Source organism: Epinephelus fuscoguttatus, linkage group LG20, assembly GCF_011397635.1.
Source record: "Epinephelus fuscoguttatus linkage group LG20, E.fuscoguttatus.final_Chr_v1".
In the NCBI taxonomy this organism is placed as follows: Eukaryota; Metazoa; Chordata; class Actinopteri; order Perciformes; family Serranidae; genus Epinephelus; species Epinephelus fuscoguttatus.
Window position 1 is genome coordinate 12,244,301 of NC_064771.1, and position 22,447 is coordinate 12,266,747.

The 22,447-nt window shown below is 41.6% G+C and overlaps 2 protein-coding genes across 3 annotated transcripts; one reads left to right on the forward strand and one right to left on the reverse strand.

The window, feature by feature from the left end:
* The first annotated feature begins 6,575 nt into the window (after positions 1-6,575).
* LOC125880751 (bone morphogenetic protein 2-like) lies at positions 6,576-10,523 on the forward strand. Its single transcript, XM_049563469.1, has 5 exons — positions 6,576-7,148; positions 7,385-7,524; positions 7,744-7,860; positions 8,017-8,206; positions 10,108-10,523. Exons 1-5 carry the CDS (start codon positions 6,836-6,838, stop codon positions 10,521-10,523), a joined length of 1,176 nt encoding a protein of 391 aa, XP_049419426.1. The 5' UTR covers positions 6,576-6,835.
* Positions 10,524-11,897: 1,374 nt separating this feature from the next.
* LOC125880724 (uncharacterized) lies at positions 11,898-21,538 on the reverse strand. Of its 2 annotated transcripts, none has more exons than XM_049563439.1 (3): positions 21,369-21,538; positions 21,190-21,283; positions 11,898-19,814 (listed from the first exon to the last, which is right to left on the reverse strand). In XM_049563439.1, the coding sequence occupies exon 3, from the start codon at positions 19,679-19,681 to the stop codon at positions 13,091-13,093; it is 6,591 nt and encodes a 2,196-aa protein (XP_049419396.1). In that variant the 5' UTR covers positions 19,682-19,814; positions 21,190-21,283; positions 21,369-21,538; the 3' UTR covers positions 11,898-13,090. The 2 variants fall into 2 exon arrangements, with proteins under 2 accessions (XP_049419396.1, XP_049419395.1); XM_049563438.1 differs by having other exon boundaries at positions 21,190-21,286.
* Between the last annotated feature and the right edge of the window lie 909 nt (positions 21,539-22,447).

The following is a 22,447-nucleotide window of genomic DNA, read 5'->3' on the forward strand; positions in this document are numbered from 1 at the left end:
AAGCTTTGGCAAAGTAATGTTGAAATGAGATTTTGGTCTAAATGTAGGTTTAGGGGAAATCAGCATGAGAGGAATAGGACTTTTTCATGGAAGACATTTTGACATGTCACAGTAGTAAAAGCACAGGTGTAACAAATACTGTAAATGTTAGCTGACATTGATTTAGCTGCTGCAGTTTCAGGATTCTGGTATTGAGCATGCTGGCTCACTGTCATTCTGTCATGTCTTACTGAGACACTTGAATAGAACAGAGATATCATTAGTGTTATTAGTGCTGAATTTAAAATATGAGAATGTACTTTTGTCAAGTGTCCGAGTTAATATGACGCAAGGTAAGCTGGTAAAATAAAGTAAGACAAATTTGGCTTAAACAGTGCTGAAAACAGTGGTTGGTTTAAATTGTTCTGTTTCCAGTCGTTTGACTAGAAGGGTGCTTTCACACCTGCCCTGTTTGGTTCGGTTCAATCAGATCACTTCATTTACCCCCTAAGTGTGGTTCATTAAGATAAGATAAGATAAGATAAGATAAGATAAGATAAGATAAGATAAGATAAGATTAACTTTATTGTACCGCAAGGGAAATTCGTCTTGGGCAGTATAGTGCAAACAGCTGCAATATTCACATACATACATACAATCAACATCAACATAGACAAGTTGCCAACATAGTGCGCTGAGTGTGTTACAGTTGCAGACTACTGTTGCAAGAGTAGTGCAACCATTTCCCTTGTTTGTAAGGTTACAAACAAGGGAACTACAGGTATAGCACTGGCCTATCTCAAAGTGCAAGTGAGTGCATATAAAACAGATAAATACAGAGGTCAAATAAAAACACCAGTATACCAGTTAAAATTATGTTAAATCAGTTGCGGGACCATAGTGCAGATAAGAACAATACTAGATAAGAACAACAATAACCAGACCATTTAGGCATAGATAACCCTGCGCACATCCGGCTCAACCAGGGGGGCATTGCAGGGCCAGCAGGTGAGCAGGCAACCACCTATTAGCATAATAGCAATAGTAAACAGTGATTGACGGTGAATTGACGGGGAATTTGACGGGCAGGGGATCAGAAGCCATAAGCCTCCCCTCTGCCCACGTTATAAGCAGTTGTGAACACAGCTATCACACTCGGGTGCTCACCAAAACAACTGGACCGAGAGCTTCTATGAAGTGGTCTCAGTACGGTTACAAATGAACTCTGGAGCGGTTTGTTTGTGGTGAGAACATGTTCCGACCTCAATCTGAACCAACTGCAGTCACATGACACATTGTTTGGGTGAAACATGAGCATGTTACAGTCCTGGAGGATTATTAATGTGCACCTCCTCCTGTACTGCCTTAATATGCACATTCAGCACATCCAATGCATCAAAACATTGTTTTCTAGTTGGAGCCGTGCCTCATTTTCAAACTGTATGGTTTGCCTAAAATGAACAATGACAGCACAATGCACACGATGGCCAGCACTAAAATCAACCTGCATAGTTGTCCCCCTATTGTGACATTAGAAAGTGTCCTATGTATCTTGCAAGTGTACTCTTCTTCAACGTTTTATTTACTTCCTGGATTTTTCCTGCATAGAAATTCTGACCAATCAAGAGCAGCTTTCTCACACAAGGCATTTTATCTGGTCCGCTTGTAAATGCTGCAGTGAGAGCACGAACCAACTCTAGGCAATTATGCAACTTTTTAAGAAAAGTTCGGACCAAGTTCGGACCAAAGCAAGTGAACTCTAGGTCTGAAAGCACCCTAAATAAGGATATTAGGAGGCCAATGGCAAAGAATATAGGAAAGAATATAGGCCTGTCACACCAGTCCATACAGGTCACAGGAGTAAGCAACCTGCAGCTCCAGAGCCACATACTGCTCTGTCACCCCTCCCCAGTGGCTCCCTGTGGCTTTGACAAAAAAATATGTAAATAAAAATGATTATTTCTTCACATTTTACTTTTTATTTATCATCGTTGTAAACCTTGAGAAGTTCTTACATACTCCAAATGTAAAAATGTGTAGCCTATACCTCAAAAAGAAAAATGTTTTAACATTTCATCAACTAAAATGTGCATAATATGTCCTCTAAATTTTGCCAAACCTCAATAGAAAGTTGCTAGTCTTCAGTCTCCCTAGCTAGGCTAGCTATGGATTCCAAATCCAGAGGAGGAAAAGTCTTGGTGGAAAATAATAGGGTGTGGACAGATTTGTTTGCCTTAACCACCAACACTGCAAAGTTAAAGTACCGAATAATCATAAAAGCCCACTGCAGCCCCCTTGTGGTAAAATGGATTAATGAATGCCCATTTAGACCTATTAATAATGTTGATTGGCTAATTTAGATTTAATAGGGTGTGTTACCTTCATACAAAGCTTTTTTAAATTCATATTACAAAATATACATATATACAAAAATGTAAAGGCTGCCGACACCTGATGAAGTTTTTTATTCATTGAATTATTTTAATATCTTAGTTATCTAAAAGTCTAGTTGGATGATTCATCATGTTAGCTAGCTGGGTAAAGGTTTAACTTCTGATTTGGCTCCATTCAAATGAGAGAGCTGTGCTTTTTCCCCCACAGTGCTCAAGTCAGTTTGAGCATGGCCCAAAACATCTAGCCTGCAATGTTTCTCCAAGGATGAGGGTCAAAGCAACCTTTCATGCCGGGTTCACACTACATGATATCAGCCTGATTCTAGCCCAACGCAGCAACGTACGATGTCGACTCGGATCATTGACGACAATGAGTGCCATACGCCATAATGCATCATTTAATACCATGTCGTGTGTCATAGTAGACAACAACTGACAGCATCTAGAATGCCTCACGATGTCTCGATGGAAAATCTAGCATGATTAATTTTCTTTTTGTCGTTCATGACTGCTCCCGTCACAGCCGTCATTTTAAGCAATAGGAGCCCAGAGCAATCTGTTGCCGTAGACGACTGTACGGCAGCAAGACCCCAGGCTTTTTGATATTTCCTCTAGGGATGTTACCACACAGAGTAAAAGGGGGAAATGATGGTGTGAAACAGCAGAGGCACTTTATTAACCTGGTGAGTACTGTCATTAGCATCAGGCTAGCAAACAATGTTATTTATTCATAATGGAGGATATAAAGGAATAAAATTTAAAGAATAGAGGTGGGGCTTTTACTTACAACAACTGCAGAGGCTACCAGCTTCATTTGAAACAGACTTGTTGTGGAGGATTCAGTGACTTGCATAGTTTGCATGTGCTACTTCAGTTGTAGCTCCTGCCATCTGGTGGCACTTTTTACCTTACTACAATAACATTTCGGCTGGCACATGAACAGACACAGCGACTGAAATCATAATAAAAGTAATAACAATAGCACACCGGGGATGTTTGGTCATGGACCATTGTGTAGTCTGTCATGTCTATCGGCCAAGTCGCGGCACGATTTTATGACTCCACAATTGTGTAATTTGACAAAGTGTCTGTTGGAACAGACACACTAACCATGACGGAGCTCCAGCCTTGAATGTTTTCTTAAAAAACCCCAAATCTTTTAGGTTTATAAAACACTTTTAAGTTTGCAACATTTTCCCTCACACTCTCTGACTGGACCAGCAAATCACTGGAACAAAAGTTTTATTATTTTTCTATTAGTAATGCTGTTTACGCCAAATTCCTACCAGACCCATGTAATGTACCTTAAAAATGGTAACATCAGACAATTTTTACCTCTTTTTAGGCAGCAGAAGTGAACATTAGTCATCATCAACATCTGTAGTGTCATGGTTTGATGAAGACCATTTAACTGAATTCAATTTAAAAATAACCTTCACTGGGAACCTATTTGTTGCCGTTTGCGTGAAGGAATTATAAGTGTGTGACTGGCTGGTAACAGTGAGGTCATGAGTGTTGTTGTCACCATAAGGGTGCCAGGCAACCAGCTGGAGGTCACCGCTCCCATCCAGGACACATTCACCAGTAAAACCACCAGGCTAGCTGTTTCCCCCAGTCTTTATTCTAAGCTAAGCTGTCTCCTGACTGTAGCTCCACATTTAACTAACAAAAAATAAGAGTGGTATAAATTGTCTCATCTAAGGAGGCAAATTTCCCAAAATGTCAAATTATTCCTTCAACCTAAAAATAACATTCTACCAGGGGCGATTCTAGGATCAGAGGTTTAGGGGTGCTGAGCACCCAGAGAGCTGCCCGGCCAGGCAAGAGAAATTTCACTGTTTTGTACATTTTAACTCAATTTCATTCCCACATTTGTGAAAGTAAAGCACAACACTTTTTGGGAAAGTCTGTGACTAAACCATCAAATCTGATAAAGGTTATTTAAATGCTGAACCACAGCAAAAGAGGAATGGATTGGAATCATCAAAGAAACATATCGTAACCCTAATTTCTGGGGGAAGACAACTCATTTTGATACAGGGTGCTGTATTTTTGTTGTTAAAATATTATGTTGCAACCAAGTACTGTATGGTTTTGACGCTTTTCTGGCTTGTTAAAAAGGGACATACAGTAAAAAAAAAAAATGAATAAATAAAAAATCTCTTAAACTTTAGGGGTGCTGGGATTCAATTTAGGGGTGCTTCAGCACCCCCAAAAATGGGCTAGAAACGCCTGTGCATTCTACTGTATCTTTCTCTAAAATGAGACACAAAAACTCCTGTCTGTGGATCCCAGCTCCATCACACAGGTTGCTGTATATCTGTAAATTCAGCCACGTGCACAGGACACCATCGTCTGTCCTGAGCTGCTGGTGAAGCTCCAGTCTACGTCAGAGGGCTTCCCTTTAAGTCTATCTATGATCAGCACATTGTCAGTGTAAACATTTGAGGACATCCCACACCCAGCAGCTGTCTCATATACGTTCACGTGGCAGATGTCACACACAAACACACATACAGTACACAGGAAGACACACTGCCAACATGTTAGTCGTTCAGCTGTGTTTCTCTCCCCTGCACCTTTAAGTAATGGCGTCCTCAGTATCTCATTTCCATCCCAAACACACACTTTTTCTTCGTGATATTTACCCTTAACTTCGTCATTAGCATATACGTTTCTTGAAAATTGTTTTTAATAATAAAAAGGACATTATGAAGCATTAAATAAAGACAAAATGCTGTTTTAGCAAATTCAATCATCATGTGATGCTGGTATCTTGTTGTTTACAGTGTTTATAGCCATAATCTATCCTGTGGCTTATCTGTCAGTGTGGCTGCTAAGTGACACAAGAGAGATCAAAAAAAGGCCAATTCACTGTGGGGGCCTTAAACATGAGTAATGGCCCCTAAATGAGGGGATCATCATTCCTGTGTGATCGCCACTAGTTTGATTAACAATTGGGGAGAGAGTGCGGGTGTTGATCAGCATGATGGTCTTGGGAATTTGATCCCTTTTGTTCGCCCTGATTGATGGGAGATCATCTCGGATTCATCTTAACGGAGGAATAAACGTGTCATTGCGATTTCGGTGTCAGCTCTGAGTCACTGTCCAAACGGACACGATGACCGGCTGCGTGTTTTGTGGGAATGTGCGCATTAACAAGCAGCTTTTGAAAACGCGCTTCATTTGCGTCACGGCTCCTCTTGTTCGTTTGCTCTCTTGCAACTGGCCTCATACTGATAACAGGCGACTGGGGCCGAGAAACACATGACGTGCAGCACCGGCGACAAAACATCATTATGGGATAACTTTATTTGGTTGGCCCGCTAATTGGGCCCATTTATAAAACAACTGTAAAGCAGCAGTGTGGAGAGAAAAAAAGATCCCTCTCCGTATTTAGGTTTAGTCCTTCATATTTAATGTTGAATTAATTTATTTCATCATAATATTGCCACATATTTGTAAATATCATCAAACATGTTGACTGTTGTTTTTATTTACTATTTGTTTTTTTTTATTTATTCAATAATGCATCCCTATAGATACTATTTTGTGAACCCCCCCTATAATAATAATGATAATAATAATAATAATAATAATAATAATAACAAGTTTTTTTAGAACACCAATAATAATAATCATTTTTATTGGTATTTAATAATCATATAGTAATATTATTGATAATTAAGATTGAAAAAAACTGTATATGATACAACACAAGTGATAATAAATATTGTTATTACTTAATAATTATATAATTAATTAAAATTGTTATCAATTATTTTTGTTGTTGTTTTTATAATCTTTTTTATTTATTGTACTTATTAGTGACAAGAAAAAGAGTGAATGAGAAGTCAACAAAAATAAACTAGCAAACAATAAAAAGATAAATAAACAAGAGAATATGGTATGTGCAAATTTCTTCTTCTTGTTGTTTCCGTACTGCACCCTGGATGGCTTTTGTCTTTTCAGTTTCTCTCACTCATTTCCCTTATATTTTATTTTTGTTTGTTTGTTTGTTGTTTGAATGTAAAAAGAAAATGGAGCCCACCTTTGGGTGTCATCCTGGAGGACTCCCTTTAGGAAGATCCGCCACTGTATCAAAAGGATTTATGACTTTATAAAGTTATCTTTTGACTTCAGTGACTTAAAACATGTCTCTGCTTCCTGATAATATTTGGTTGAACGGGTGAAATTAGACAAATGGCCTCTGACCTACTGTAAACTGGAGCTACAAATGAAGCAGCATTAGCCATTTATTTATTTATTTTTTATCTTTATAGCTGACTCTCGGGTCATTTTCACCTTTCCTTTGTGTGTTTCCACCATCATCACCATCAATCACGGCCCAATCATCTCCTGGTGTTAGCTGAATACAGGGACAGCCTGTTATCAAAGGCAGCGGGGTGGCCCTTATCACCCACCGTCCCACAGCTCCGCAGCTCAGTCCACTCTCACTAAATATGACAACAGGAGCTCTGCGCCTCTGGCTCGTCCTCGCTGTCCAGCTGAGATGCGTCACGCTGCTGGCCATCCCGCTGGACAGGGGGACCTCAGGGCGGCAGGGCGGGTTGGATGCGACGAGCACGGTGAGTGAGAAGCTGGACGCGTTGTTCCATCTGAAGGATTTACCTCGGGGTCCAGCGGTGGCTCCGCACAAGAAGGCTCCTCAGTTTATGTTGGATCTGTTTAACGCGGTGACAGTCTCTGATGGACGCCCGAAGAGCCAGAAGGAGATTTTGGAGGGAAACATAGTGCGGAGTTTCGAGGATAAAGGTGAGTAACACTGACATGTACCCAAAAATGTACTTTGGAAAAAAATTAAGCCATACAGCAGCATTCAGTGTCACGGATTACAGTGCGTAATTGTTATCCAAACGCGCAATTGCGCACCATTACGCGCGGCTAATAACCCCGTTGAACAGCCTATTTTAAACACTTTGATACATGTATTCATAAAAACACTAATTAAGTGTTTCATTAAAGGTATGTTTGGTGTTTTCCGCCTGCAGGTCATGCTGGAGAAAGGTTTCACTTCTTCAACCTGTCGTCTTTCGGCAGAGAGGAGAGAATGATAAAGGCGGAGTTCCGCTGGTTCAGAAAGAAACAGAAGTTTTACCTCGGAAAATCATTTGGGCCTCATTTCTATAAGGTAAAATACCTTGTGGTGATGATTTTTAATCTGTTTCATCTTGATATTTGAATTTCGAGTAAGTGAACATCAGCAATGAGTTATAATAATATTTTGGTGCTAGAGATGATAGATAGATAGATAGATAGATAGATAGATAGATAGATAGATAGATAGATAGATAGATAGATAGACAGACAGAACTTTATTTAGTCAACTAACAGCTTTGTGACTGTCCAGGTGGATCTGTATGAGGTGCTGGACAGCCGAGTGAAGCCATGGAGAGGAAACCTCATCACCTCCAGACTGGTGCCCCTCTACACACAGGGATGGGAAGTCTTCAATGTCACTCAAACGGTAACACCCTCTCTATTTTGGGTTTAATTTGTTGTATTTTTAAAAGAGATTTAATAAAAATATTGTAAATATACTGTCAAATTTATTCACACTAAATAACTGTTTATGAGGTCTTTCCAATGTGTTTAACCCGTTCAATCGTGCTCTGAATGTCAGGTGTCCAAGTGGATCCGCAACAGCCAGGAGAATAATGGCATCCTTGTGGTGACCACACTTCCATCTGGTAACTGGATGGAGTCACTGGTGTCCTCGTCCAAGCAGAATGGAGAGCTGACAAATACAAACTCCTACTTGGTCATATTCTCAGACGATGGGAGGACAGGAGCATCAAACCAGTCGTACCTAGGTAAGGTGAAGGGTGTGATACATAGGGTGTAAGATTGTGGGTGTGAGAGGGTAATTCACTTTGCAGTTCAGTAGCATAGTCAATACATATGGAACCCCATAATGATCCACAGTAAAGTATTAAAAATGACATTAAATGGTCATTCACATAAAATGTAGAATAAACCAAAAATCTGTGAGATATGTTTGAAATCAGTTTCAAATTAGCTGAATTTTATTTTAGATTTGATATTCATAATGGCGTATAACACATTTTATGCCAAATTTTATTCCAATGTCACTTTTCATGACAGTGTTGTCACCAACCTCTCACCTTTCAGCTAATCACATGTCCCCTCACCCCCTGAAGCTGCTTAAGTTCAACAGCTGCCACCAAATTTAGCCAGTTAGCTCCTGTTAGCTAGCTAGCGCCACAACAATGCTGAAGTAATTCTGAAGCAACCATTAGTCTCCTGCTGTAAATAAACTCAGCACACAGACATGGGGACTAAACGTCTGTACTTTTCAAGCCTTAACTTAAAATTTTATTTATTTATTTAACCCATATTTAACCAGGTATGTCCTGTTGAGATCAACAATCTCTTTTACAAGGGGGACCTGACCAAGAAAAAAAAAAGTTACAGCCAAACAACCACACAATAAAAACATAATAGATACACATGTAGGAATACTAGAGCAGCTACGCACAATGACAAGAACCAACCGACCCAGTCATCCTTGTACTTATGAGAGCTTTAAAATCAGGCAGAGAGACCAATTCATGTAGTTTCAAATCTTTTTGAAGGTTATTCCAAGAGAGAGGAGCATAAAAGCTTTCTTTCCCAGTTTAGCCCGTACACTAGGAACAGACAACAAAACTAAACCTGGAGACTATACCAGTGACTGAGCCTACGAAAGGTCAAAGAAGGCCAACTGGCCCTGAAATAAAGCGCACAGTGATGAGTCAGGGCTTTACAATTTGTAGCAAATCTCAGTGCACAATGCAAACAATGTGCAGATGCATTTGTGTACAACAAACCACCATAATCCAGAACTGGTAGAAACCACCCACAGACAGACCATTTGTATATCAATCAGTCGTGACGTGCTACCTTCAATTCATGAAGAAAACTTTGCTTTTCCCGTATACCACCAACAGATAACAGCAAACAAATTGATTTGTTGGTTGATTGGGGACCACATTTTGGCAAAACTATATCAAACATATTTACTTGAATTATACGGCACAAGTTGTGTGAGAGTTTGTGAACAGTTACTTTGAGGTAGTTTGCTTCTGTAAATGTGGTCCCCAGCCTCTGTGGAGGCACAGAGTTTTCTTCACAAATTCAAGGTAACACCGTGTGACTAGATAATTTACAGATGGTCATTTTGTGGATGAGCAGCAGAGCTAAATGACTCATATATTGGCCATGTGTCTTCCTGTGATGTATGTGATTGTGTTCCTCTGTACACGTGTACTGTGTGTGTGTGTGTGTGTGTGTGTGTTTGTGTGTGACATCTGGCATGCGAACATATATGAGACAGCTGCTGGGTGTGGAATGTCCTCAAGTGTTTACACTGACAATGTGCTGACCACAGATCGACTCAAAGGGAAGGCCTCTGACGTAGACTGGAGCTTCACCGACAGCTAATACTTCACCCACAAAATGACCCATTGTATAAAGATTAGTCATGCTGTTACCTTTAATACATGAAGAAAACTAGACAGGGCAAACATATTGATGTGTTGATTGATTGGGGACCATGTCGAAACATCCAAGTCCCATCTATCGAGTCACATGTCCAGTACTTCCCAAAGTATCATTAGTACTAGAGTTTGGCATATTACAGATGCTAAAAATGTAGTTTCTTTTGTTTATGTTGCTATTCTCACCCAATGTGATCGCCTTCCTCTTTCCATAGGACAAGCCCAGCCTGCAGCAGCAGCCGCCGAGCTCCACGACCATCGCAGCAGGAGACGACGTGCATCTCCAGGTTTCCTGCCCCACAGCCGCTCCCAGTCCTGCCAGCGGGTTCCCCTCTTCGTCGACTTTGAGGAGATCGGCTGGTCCGGCTGGATCATCTCTCCCCGGGGATACAACGCCTACCACTGCAAAGGCTCCTGCCCGTTCCCACTGGGGGGAAGTCTCAGGGCGACCAACCACGCCACAGTGCGCTCCATCATGCATGCGCTCAAGCTCTCTGGTGATGAAGTGGGAGCACCCTGCTGTGTTCCCGACAGACTCCAATCCATCAGCTTGTTATATTTTGATGATGAGGAGAATGTGGTGTTGAAGCAGTATGACGACATGGTGGCGTTGAGCTGTGGCTGTCACTGACTGGGTATGCATCTCCTGTGCTCTTTAACAATGGGACAATGAGAGATTGGGAGATGATGGTTTGCTGAAGTTCATCAAAACACTTTATTTTCATGCATATGTTTAAATATTGTATTATTTTGAGAAATAAAACGACTATTCCTTAGCTTTTATCAGTGATCATTTGTCTAGTTTAGTCCTGGGATTCCAAAACTTCTTGTAAGATGATGCCCAAATGGATTAACAATAGACTAATGCCAGAGTTTAAAACTCTTTAAGGATAAACCATGCGGGACTTTCCTAAAAAACAATGCAAGAGTCATACTAAGTAAACCCTCTTAAAAACCACTTATGACCCACTCTCAGTGTGTGGTGGTGTAATTATAATTATCTGCAGAGACTCTGGCTTTTGCCTGGATTTTCTTATTGTTTTCTTAATTTTCTTTGTTCAGGACGTTTATGTGCGTGTACCCCCACAGCCTCAGGTGAGGTGAGGTTTCATAAAAAGGTAGCGACCAGGTGCCAGACTGTGAGCAGCAGGCATCCAAGAGACACAGCACCAAAAAACTTCTAATATAGTGAGGCAAAATGCCAAATGAGAGTGAATCTGGGGTTGATTCTCACCTGTATTTTCACTGGCATATGTGTTTACAAGCAGTAGCCTGTAATCCTGCATAGTATACTTTTACTTAGTTTTTGTTCGTGGTTTTGGATCAGTAATATTTAGTCATTTCCAGACGGAAAGAATCGTCCAGACAGGCTCTGCATTTCCTCTTAATTTGTTATTTAGTTGTGCACATTATTAAATCAAAGCAATACACAGGCTATCATTCACTTTCTTATGAAGTTCACTTCTGTTGTTACAGCAAGTGACCAGCAGATGGCGAGATAGAGCTATGTTAGAAGATACAAACCTACTCCTTTACTGTAATTCTGCTGAAACTGGGGGAGTTTGGGGTGCCCCCCCCCCAAGAAATTTTAGGCATTTAACACTTAATTTCCTGCATTCTGTGAATTTTTTCTGCATCAATTTATGGTGGAAATGTCTTTAATTTCATCAAAATAAAGTTCTCTACTACTTTGATGTTCAGGTATCTGGATCAGATAGTGATTGTATTTTGAAAACTGGACTCAAAGTACATAAATCTTAAGCATAAGCAATTACAGAACCACTTTGAACCTGTTTCAAATTAGAAATTTTAAATCAAGGAGGAGTTATTTGCCCAGTTGTCAAAAACATTTGTGAACATGTGGGTTCCATTGCTTGCTAACAGCATTAAATAAAAAATGGCACTTTTATCTGTTATTGAATTATAAATGAATCAGCAATCTGAACCTATGCTACAAATGAAGAATGTCAGTGCAGCGGCATGAATAACATCAGCACAATAAAAGTCTGTAGCAACAGTTGTTTTTTATTGGAATGGATCACAGACACAATACAGCCCTGCTTTATTCTAGTTTAGAAAAATGCCAATGCAACAAACGTGCGAAACCAATTCTCCTTTATGTCCTCTGCGTATTAAAAAACATTCATTGTAACAACGCCAGTTCAAGCTTTTAGACAGTATAAATGAAATTTGATTTGTATCAAACAGATTCAACAGGTGTAACTGCAACTTCAACTTTAGCATGCAATATGTTAATTTTGTAGTTGTGTTAACATGATCAGTTAAAATCAGTAACATACAAATAAAAAACAATATTTTGAGTGAATTTTGTTTCAAGTATCTCTAATGATAAGTTAAGTGACTGCAAACTGTCCGGCAAAAAAGAAATTTCAAGGCAACAAACTTTGCAGGTAATAAAACAAAAAGCCACAATACCCGAAAAGCAGTGGAGACCCCAATACTACTGTAACTGTGTATAATAAACTCTCAGCATTTACAATAAATATTCCACATTTACATTCAAGCTTACCCTCTCTGTTTAAACTTAAATACATTATGTACATGGATCACCCATGTCCCTTATCTTTCTCAACAATTGCACATTATCTTACACAAATTGTTCAACTCACATTCAAACAACAGCATTCAACAATAATCAGAAATTCACAACTTCAATATCTCCTGTCAGTTTACACTTGAGTCAAACCCGTTTCTCTTTACAAAACCAGTCGAGGCCTCAGTAGCTTCACAAAGCCTGCGCAGCTTTTGTGTCTCATGTAAGTTAAGGCAAGTAAAGCAATACAAGGATCAGACGCTTAACCTTGAAAGAAAAATCCACCCTGAAACACTTCAACACTTTTCAAAATTAAACAGGTATTGGCAGTGGGGTAGGGGAAGCTGATGAGGTGGGTGTACTACTCGGTAGATTGGTAAGTTACCAAAGAGGAAGTGGATATACCCTCCCATAAACTCTAATGACTTTCTGCTGATAGGTGCTGATACTGTTAACTGCCAGAAAAAGAGGTGGGTATATCCAGTTTACATGCATATACTCTCCACAGGTGGGTACACTGTTATGGGCCAGAAAAAGAGATGGATATACCCCGTATAACTGCGTATACCCTCCACCATTCTACTGGGTATTGGCAAAACAGTGTAAACGGAGGATGGATTATTCCTTTCAAACCTCATGGCCTATCAGCTTGGACAGTCCAGCTCCTCAGTTCCTACAAACTCCCCTAACACGTGGTCATGTTGACCGTAGATGGGCTCTAAATATGGATGCCCCTCCTGACAGTGCATTTGCCTCAACCTTTCAGCATTTCTCTGCCCAAACCCCTCTGGCTCCATATGAGGGGCTTGAATGGTAGCTTTCTGAGCCATTGGAGAGAGAGGCACCGGGACAAAGCTGTGGTAAACAACCAGGGGTGGGGTCAAAACTTCCAAGGGGGATGCTTGAGGAACAGCACCCTCTGGTGGCTGAACTGGCAGCTGCACATAGCTTCCTGTTTCAGGATCAAAGAAGGTTTTTGTCTTGACTTGTACAGGCATATCTACAAAGAAGTACTGCCCAGAGTCTGGATCCTGGAGGAGCTTACGTTGGGTCATAGGAAAGGACTGCGTAACAATGGTGTGTTCAATGCTAGACTGGCGTGAAAGCTGGCTAGTGTGGCTGTTGTGGCTTGACTGGCGGGAGAGGGTGGTAGGGTTGGGGTTGGGGTTAGGGTTAGGGTTAGGATTAGGGTATGCATCGATACTGTGACTCCTTCTGAATGGGTTGTCTCTGTTCGCCTTGTCTCTAGCTCTGCCTCTCTGCTGAAGCTCGTCCATGATGGATTTTTCAATGCGCTGAGTCCTTGGATCAAGCTTTTCATTGACTGATGTATCTGCACTGAGCCTGCGCTCCACTTTATCTCCTAGGTACCTATCAATGCTTTGTGATCGGTGGAATGGCTTGTCCGACATGGGTCTCTCTATGAGCTGAGCTTTGTACACTGGTACATTACTGATGACCCTATCGCTACTGTAGTGCCTTTGCTCTGGCTTATCTCGAATGTGTCTGTTGCTGGTGCGTCCTTGCCTTTCTGTAACACTTGGTAGTGCTTCATTGCTCTGGTTATTGTTTTCCACAGAACCATGGCTCTCTCTCCGAGTCTTGTGGCGCACATCGGTTCTGTCGTGGTGCTGGTTTCCACTGTTGTGGTCTCTTCTTTCACTGGATTGCTGCTCACTCTGGTCATCACCCTTTTTGCCATGGTGACTTTCACTGTCATGATGGCCATCTTTAATCTTTTCTTTGTGATTTCTCTCACTGCTCTTGCTACTTCTACTGCTGCTGCTTTTGTGCTCAGACTTGTCACTCTTGTGTTTATCCCCTTTGTGTTTGCTGCTGCTTTGAGATGACTTGTGGGAGGACTTCTGGGCCTCCTCCTTCTTCATCCTTCTATTTGCCAACTTAATGGCTTTGAGAACAGCCTTTTCAGATTTGGGTAAGACAACTGGTGGTTTAGGCAGCCCTGTTTGGCTGTCATTGCCACTGCAGGGGGACCCAGACCGTTCACTGGGAACCTTTGACACTCCAGCACTAGTTCCCATTTCATCAGCTGTGTCAGCTGTACTGGTTGTTAGGCTCTCCACTCCCTCAGATGACGGACTCACACCAGACAATCTGTCATCCTCCTGTGGGACAGTGAGGAACCCTCCAGCTTGTGGTTTCTTTGGGTTTTCATTTTGTAGATTTGAAGGGGACAGGAGCAGGGGAGGTGAACTGATTGATGGAATCTCTTTAGGTTTGAAGATTTCAATTTGGATTGGTGCGCTGAATTGACTCTCTTTAGGTGTGAAGATTTCATCTGGGATTGGTGCGCTGAATGGAATCTCTTTAGGTTTGAAGATTCCATCTGGGATTGGTGTGCTGATTGGAATCTCCTTAGTTTTGAAGATTTCATCTGGGATTGGTGCGCTGGACAGAATCTCTTTAGGTTTGAAGATTTCATCTGGGATTGGTGCGCTGAATGGAATCTCTTTAGGTTTGAAGATGTCATCTGGGTTTGGTGCGCTGGATGGAATCTCTTTAGGTTTAAAGATTTTATCTGGGATTGGTGCACTGGATGGAATCTCTGTAGGTTTGAAGATTTCATCTGGGATTGGTGTGCTAATTCTGATGACGGGTTCATTAGCCAGAGGGAGCTCTGGATTTTCCTTTACTTGATGTACCTCCTCTCCTTTTTCTGACCCACTCAGACTCCCTCTTGGTGACCATGGTTGTACGGACTTCAACTTCAACTTATTACTGAAAGTGTTGTCTTTGACCTTAAATAAGGCAGGGATCCCCATAGGTGGTAAGAAAGTGTTAGAGGGTGACATTGGAGTCTGATTATGTTCGTCATGAGTTAAGCTTTGGCATGGTACTTCTGTCTCTTTTTGAGGAGGCTTTACAACCTCCGGCTCGCTTTCATGATCACTTAAAGAATAATATTCTACTTCTGTCCTGTCCGAATCCTGTTTTGTGTTTCGTGAAAGATTTCGGATCAGGTCATCAACATCCTCCACCTCTCCAATCAAGTTCTCCAAAGAGTGGTAAACATTTGACTCAGTCTCTGTATTTCTGTGCAGGGCACTCTCCACAGAGAAGTAGGATGACTTTGAGGACAAGCTGGCTTGATCAGGAGGGCTCTGATTGATGCTGACGCCATTGACCAGTAGTAAGGGTGATATTATAGCTCTGGGCATTTCACCAATAGCGTCAGCATCCAAATTTATTTCCATGCTAGCTCTATTTATTTTGTCAGGTTCATCTGCTACTGAATTGTTAGTTACATTGTCATCTGGTGTGTTTAAATGGTCTGGTTTTAAAGGAGCTTTCCGCTTTACCTTACATGTTTCCTGTGCTCTGGCACTGATATTTTCAAATGTTGCTTCCATTGTGGGGCTATCTGCATGCAAGTCATTTGCCTTATATTCATGTCTTCTAGCCTCTGGTGATAAACACAATCTATTTTCAGACTGTGGGTATTCTGAAGGTAAACTGGACTCACATGATGCTCCATCTGTCCCTGTAATAGATATTGCATTGTTTACCATATCCCACCTCTCTTTAACAGGATTGGTTTCATTTTGACTAGATTCTTTTGTGGATGGGTCACTATCTACTGCTTGTCTTCCTACTCTTCCTACTTGGACCTCACCATTTTCATATTTTACAAATTTAGTACAGATATCCTCTCCTTCTCCATCTTTTAAACTATCTGTGTCCATGGTAACGGTTTCATCTCGTCTACTCCCTCCCTTTCTGCTCCTAGGAGGAACAGGTGGAACATCTCCCTTTTTGCCTTCATTTTGGTTCATCAGACTCTCTCCGCTCTCTTCAGATATCTGCCTCATTATATTTCTCAAATTCACCTCTTCTGATTCATAGCTAGGATTATCAGTTTTTTCCATGCCAGATAGCGCTAACCTACCACCTGATCTGTGAGTTTCGCCAAGCCTAGGTTCAGTTTGCGACAGAATCTGTCTCATGTGATTGTGGTCTCTTAAATCACCTAACCTCTCCTTTAAATCTTTTTCTTTTAGTGTAAGAGCGTTGCCATTTTGTTTTTCCTTGTCCTCTGTCATAGAATCTTTCATAGCTTTTTTACGTTGCTCTACCCTTGTTACGTAACTTTCATCAGCATTCTTATCAAATATTGGATTTGCATCCTGCTCTGTGATTTTATGCTTTTTCTTCTGCCTGTCTGAGATGATCTCTTCAAGTGCCATTTTAGCCTTGTCATAATTGTCATTTATAAGTGCTTTGTTTAATATCACGTTAGTGTCTGTCTTTGTGAAAGTCTCCTGCTTGCTCTGAGCCTTCTCTTTTTGTGCAAATAGGTCTCTCTTAGCCATTGTGTTTCCTCTCATAGACAGCATACCCTTCTTAATATTCCTTAGCTCCCTTGAGATCAAATCATTTTTAGCCCTCGTCTCCTCATCTATGTTTGTAACACCAAATTTTTTCCTTGCATTATCAAGAAAACGATCGCCGAGCCTTACTCTCTCCAGCTCTTTCAAAGCATGCAAATCATTAATTATATGCTCGCTATCTCTCATTTCTCTGGGTGACATAATCTCCTCATGCGTCTCCATCCCTGTATTCACTTTCTGATCACCTTCTTCAAACTCCTCTCCTTGGTCATCATCCGTCAATGTGTACCTCTGATATTTTATGTATTTGTTCTGTCTGGCTGAGAACATATGTTTAGGTTTTCCCTGCTTCTGGATAGATTCATTTTCGTCTGGTGGTATTTCCGCTTTAGCATCCCCTGAATCACCATTAGCTAGCTTGTCAATAGTACGTGTTTGCTGTTTTTCAAGAAGGGAGAGCTGAATATCAGTTTTAGCAAAATTTCTCTTTGGAACTGGTGGTGGCTCTTTCTTGACATTACTCTTTTTGCCATCCAGGGTTGCCTCAATCCTGCTAGGAGATAAAACATTGTTATTTTCTTGTACCAAACTCTCCTTCTTGCTGCCAAACACTTTTGAATATTCAGTCTCATCTATTTCTTTCTCCCTTAGTTCATCTGTGTCTGAGGGCTTGCTGATGCTATCTGACTGAGCTGCAGATAGAGCTTTATTTTTGGCTGCATTAATTGCTTCCTTTGCTGCTCTGATCACATCCATTGTACTCATGGTTTGGCCACTGGTATCTTTTTCCTTAGGGCTGAAGTCTTTTTCTTTAATGTCTTTTGCAGGTCGTTTTGCTTTGTCTGGTACATTTGGTGCTCTTTTCCCTACTGATAGATTTGATGACAACCCCTCTTTCTCAAGGGCATAGGGTGAAATTATGGGTGAACGGTCTTTACTGACATTTAAAGTATTTGGAGAAAGCCCTGTGTTTGTTGGCAGTGCTGTTGGAGAGAGTTTGTTTAGCGTGAGTGCTGATAGTTCATTTGCCTCAGTTGGTTGGTCTATGTGTATAGGAGCATTGGTGCTCAGAGGGACTTGGAGATATTTCATATCACTATCAACAGGGCTGGCCTTCTTGTACAAATTCAGGGAAGGGTAGTTTTGCTTTTTAGCCTTGGGACTCCTGCTCTTTTTTGAGTGTATAAGGGAGGAGATAGGATTCTCTTCACCATGACTACCTGCAGCCTCCTTTTTGGTTTGCAGTAGATTTGATAACAGATAATCATCTGAAAGAGGTCCATCAGTATCCTGCTTTGTAAGAACAACAGTTGGGTTGCTGATAGCTTCCAAAACAGGACTGCAAACTGTCTGTTCATCTTTTGAAATTGCAGGAGTACTTAACCCAGATGCATAGCCCTCAGAGCCAGCTTGTGGATATTTTGGTTGATCTGACTGTGGAGATTGGGTGCCACTCTCAGGCACTTCTAATGTTTTGAATTTAGGAGGGCTGTAGCGGCTTTTCACCCTTTTCCTGTTGTCCTTGAGGTTGAAGAGGATACTGGAGGCGAGTGATTTGTAGCTGTCTCGCTTGATTGGAGGTTCAGGGGTCCCTTTGGCCTCAGAGTGTGGTCTCAGTGGGAGATCGAGGGCAGAGGGCGAGAGGACAGTTTGGAGGATTTCTGATGTATCTGTTGGTTGTCTGGAGGGAATAAGGGGAGTCATCAGCTGGCAGATGCTGAAGGGAGTCGATGCCAAAGAGCTGACTTCATCAATTGCTTTCACCTCTACCGATCTAGCTTCCTTTTTGACCAGCCAAAGACTTTCATCTGCTGTTTTTGAACTATTTTCCTGAGGGGGTATCCCAGGCTGATTGACTGGAATCACACTTTTTGCCCTGGACCTGTTGCGCCTCCAGGGGGCAGCACTCCCATCCCCACCGTCTGATGTGCACCTCTTCTCAGCCGGAGTAGCTGAGGGCTTTGGCAGGACCTTAGGCGGAGGAGGGGGAGGGATGGGTTTAGGAGCAGTGGGAGGAGGGGGCTCAACTGCTGCTTTCTGGCATGACTGTGGCTCCTCTGTGTGCAGAGTCTCTTTTCTGTGTGCCTCTGTCAGCTCCTTGTAAAAAGGCAAGTCATACCATTTAGGGATGTTATCTGTGGGGAGAATAGAGGTGTCCTCTTGGCCAAAAGGGAACTGGTTAAAATCTCTCCATGATTGGAAAGGGCTAAACTCACTATGGAGGAAAAAGTTTTTGATGTTAAGTTTCTTTAGTTTGACAGTAGATTTCCCATTTTTGCTCTTTGAGGATTTCCCTGAGGGAAGGGCAGCATCTTTGCCTGTTTTGTTTATTGAACCATTTCCAGAGTGATGCTTATGGTGGTTCTTGTAATGTCCATCTGTGAGATTAGTGTGATAATCCGAGGAGAATTCAGATAGCTCTCTTTGGATGCTGCGAAGTGCAGACTTATCCCACGATTCCCCATTAGAGTCCGTCATACCTCCATTTTTGATCAACATCCCCTCACAGCTTTTCTCGGTGGCACTTAATGCCTTGAGGAAAGAAGACATGTTTGATATATTCTTCTGTTGCTGCTGTGTCCATGGCTGGGCATAGTTTTTATCATTTTTGCTTTGCCCTTGCTTTTTAGATTCCTTCTGATGAGTCTTTTTAAGAGGCTCCCCCGCCAAAGGTTTGTGGCAACTGAAAGGTGAGTATCCACACAAGAACTCGTCATTATAAACCGCGTCATCTCCAACGCAGAGACTTCGGAAGGCCCGATCCGTGAGAGTGCTGACCTCACGATCGGTCTCGTCCATGAACAAGTCAGAGAAGCCATTGGGGAAGCGATGGTGGAGCATGCTCCCCACCCGGTGGCTCATGTGTCGCTTTTCCACACAGCTCATGATGTCAACAACCTTCTTTCTGTCTCGTGCATCACTTGACTTGCCTTCTCTACAGCTCCTGCAGCTCTGTAGATGTTTTGGTTTTCATCCAGCTCAGGTTGTCATTAGGGAAGTGGTGGGATATGCAAACTTCCTAAAACGAGACAGTGAAATCAGTGTCAGTGTTTAAGAGTTTAAAGTTACTCACACATTGTCAGCCATTATCATTCCAGCATTTGTGCAGTTCAAAAACACACAAAGACTTTGTTTGATAATTACTATAAAAGGTTTTGAACTCCGTAGTGGCACTGATGACCTTTATGTACATGACATGTGCCAGCTTCAGCCATGCTGTCACTATGCAGGGAGCAGACAAACACTTCATGCCATGCGCTTGGCTATTTTAAGCACTGTATGGTGCCTTTAGCTGTGAGCACTAAGCATACTGTTGGTAGCTGGGTGAACAGCTCCTTGTCCATTTATAGGAATGTTATTAGGGAAGATAAGCATTTCTATTGTTCAGGTGTGTGCATGTCAAAGGAAGTACCCATGCTTCACATTGGTCCCTTTCAAATTCAGTCATATCTTTTTCACTTTTAGTAGGTTGGTATTTAGACAACTTCTCTGGAAAGCTCCAGAACAAAATTCATACCTGCAGGTTAACACCACAGAGGAAATGCATATAAATCATCACATCAGTCACAGAGCGCCTCAACAGCAGCTGCTCTACTGTAGCTTACTTTAGCTATCTGGGTGAGGTCTTAGAATAGCTCATTAACCCATTTATATGTCCTGACCTGGGAGCACAGCCATTGGCATATAACTCAACTCTTCAACTATCTGCATAACCATAACTCTCCTTATAAGCAGATGAGTTTGAGACAAATATAAACACAGACATTCAATGGTCCAGTTGTGTATTTGATTGTATCTGTACATTAAAAGTGTGTAGTTTGAAAGCAATCTCAGTTGTCATGAGATTCATGTTCACAGATGAGTATGATTTGAAGAGAGGTGGGTGAGTTCACAACAGCTAATAAGACAAATCATTATTATTATTATTGGAACCTAACAAGCCAGGTAACATTACTAGAAATTAATGACTTTACTGTATCTTGAGCTTGACTTACAGAATGTTTTGGCTTTCCAGGAGACTTTGGTTGCCAACAGTCTACCAGCTCTCATAACCAGAGATCAGTTAGCAGCCTTCGGTACTTTCCCAGCATATGCTCGTTTATTTATACCCAAGGAATGAGGTTGCCCAGTTAACTATACTGTATATAGGTGCAACCATTGAAATACAGTTCTAAAGTTTCCTCAAAGATGTGTTGATATTGGTGTAAATTATAAGACAATTGTTATGTGTAATGATTTTATAGCAATAACATCCAGGAGCCCTTGTGCTGTCAGACTTTTTGGATATTAATGTCTTGCTTAAGTGTAAAATTTCTTATATCTTATATTCTGTCTACTGGCCCTCATTTTTTTATGTCTATACAAACATTGACATGTTTACTCTGCTCCCTCACCTTCATGATGGGTCTTCCATGCCGACTGTAACCATCCAGTCTAGACTTTGGTATCAAACACAGATCCTCAACGTAGATTCCAGTGCAGAGCCACCTGCTGACAATAAATTCTTGTTAGCAGTTGTCATTCACGGTAATAGGTCTTTCACTTGAAGTTGAAGAAACAAAAGAAAACTCACCAAAGTGAGTCAAGCCCTCAGATCCATGTTCAAATGCACTGGTGTGGCTAGGGTCCTGACAGCGAGCTCAGAAGATACCAAAATAGACGCACAAGTCAGTGTGGCCAAACTGAGCAGCAACACAGGACGCAGCTAGCTAGCTCACACTGGAGCAACCAGTGGGTGTCAAGTGGCAGGGCAAGGCAGGGCAGCAGGATGAAATGGACACTATCATTGGTTATTTTTGTAACTTAGCAGTGAGGGCTGATAGGTTCCCTCATGGACCATCTCTTCACCGTTAGGCACCTTTGAAGAGATGACAGGGCCTTCATGTCAATGAAGATGAGGTGTCAATACTTTAAGTCTCGGTGGACACAAAACAGACAGGTGGGGTGTACTCACCATTGGCCAATAATTAGCTTGTGACTCATTTTGCCTCTGTCACCCAGGGAAACAAGTTTTCTGATATAGCCCATTGCATCACAGAACTCCAAATTAGCATGACAGTCCCTGAAGTGGAGACTGGAAGCTGGAGGTGGCTGGATGTCTGCTGACTAATATGACCGTGACGGGGCTGGGCTAATTCTTGTTGCTCAAACTTTGTTTACAAGTCCGTGTTATGGACATGAAAGTGTGTGACTGGGTAGTCTAGTTTTAGGACCAATGCAGCTGTTGTTGCTGCGAGATGAAGCTGAAATGGAGGGAGACATTTTGTTGACTTGTGATCCTTTGTGAGTCAGAGGAAGTCAGTGGGTGAGGTCACATGTGAATTTTGACCCTGTGCATTGCCTAAATGTGGAAAGTGCAGTGTAACAAATACTGCGTGGTTACACTTGGTTTTATATGTCATGAGAGAACAATATACATAGCCTACTACTGCCTGTAGAATCACTATCAACTGTTCCATCTGTTTCAGTGGGGTACTGGCTAAAAAAAAGACTTTTGAAAGCATGAAATCACAATTCTGTTGAGCCCTCATTGGCCCCAGCAACAACTTCATGACTCCACAGCCCCAGCATCAACAGTGTATGGCTGTGCTCCATCAAGGTGCCATATTTAAGCCGGTCTATTTCTGTCGTGTTGTATTTCAAAAGGTAACA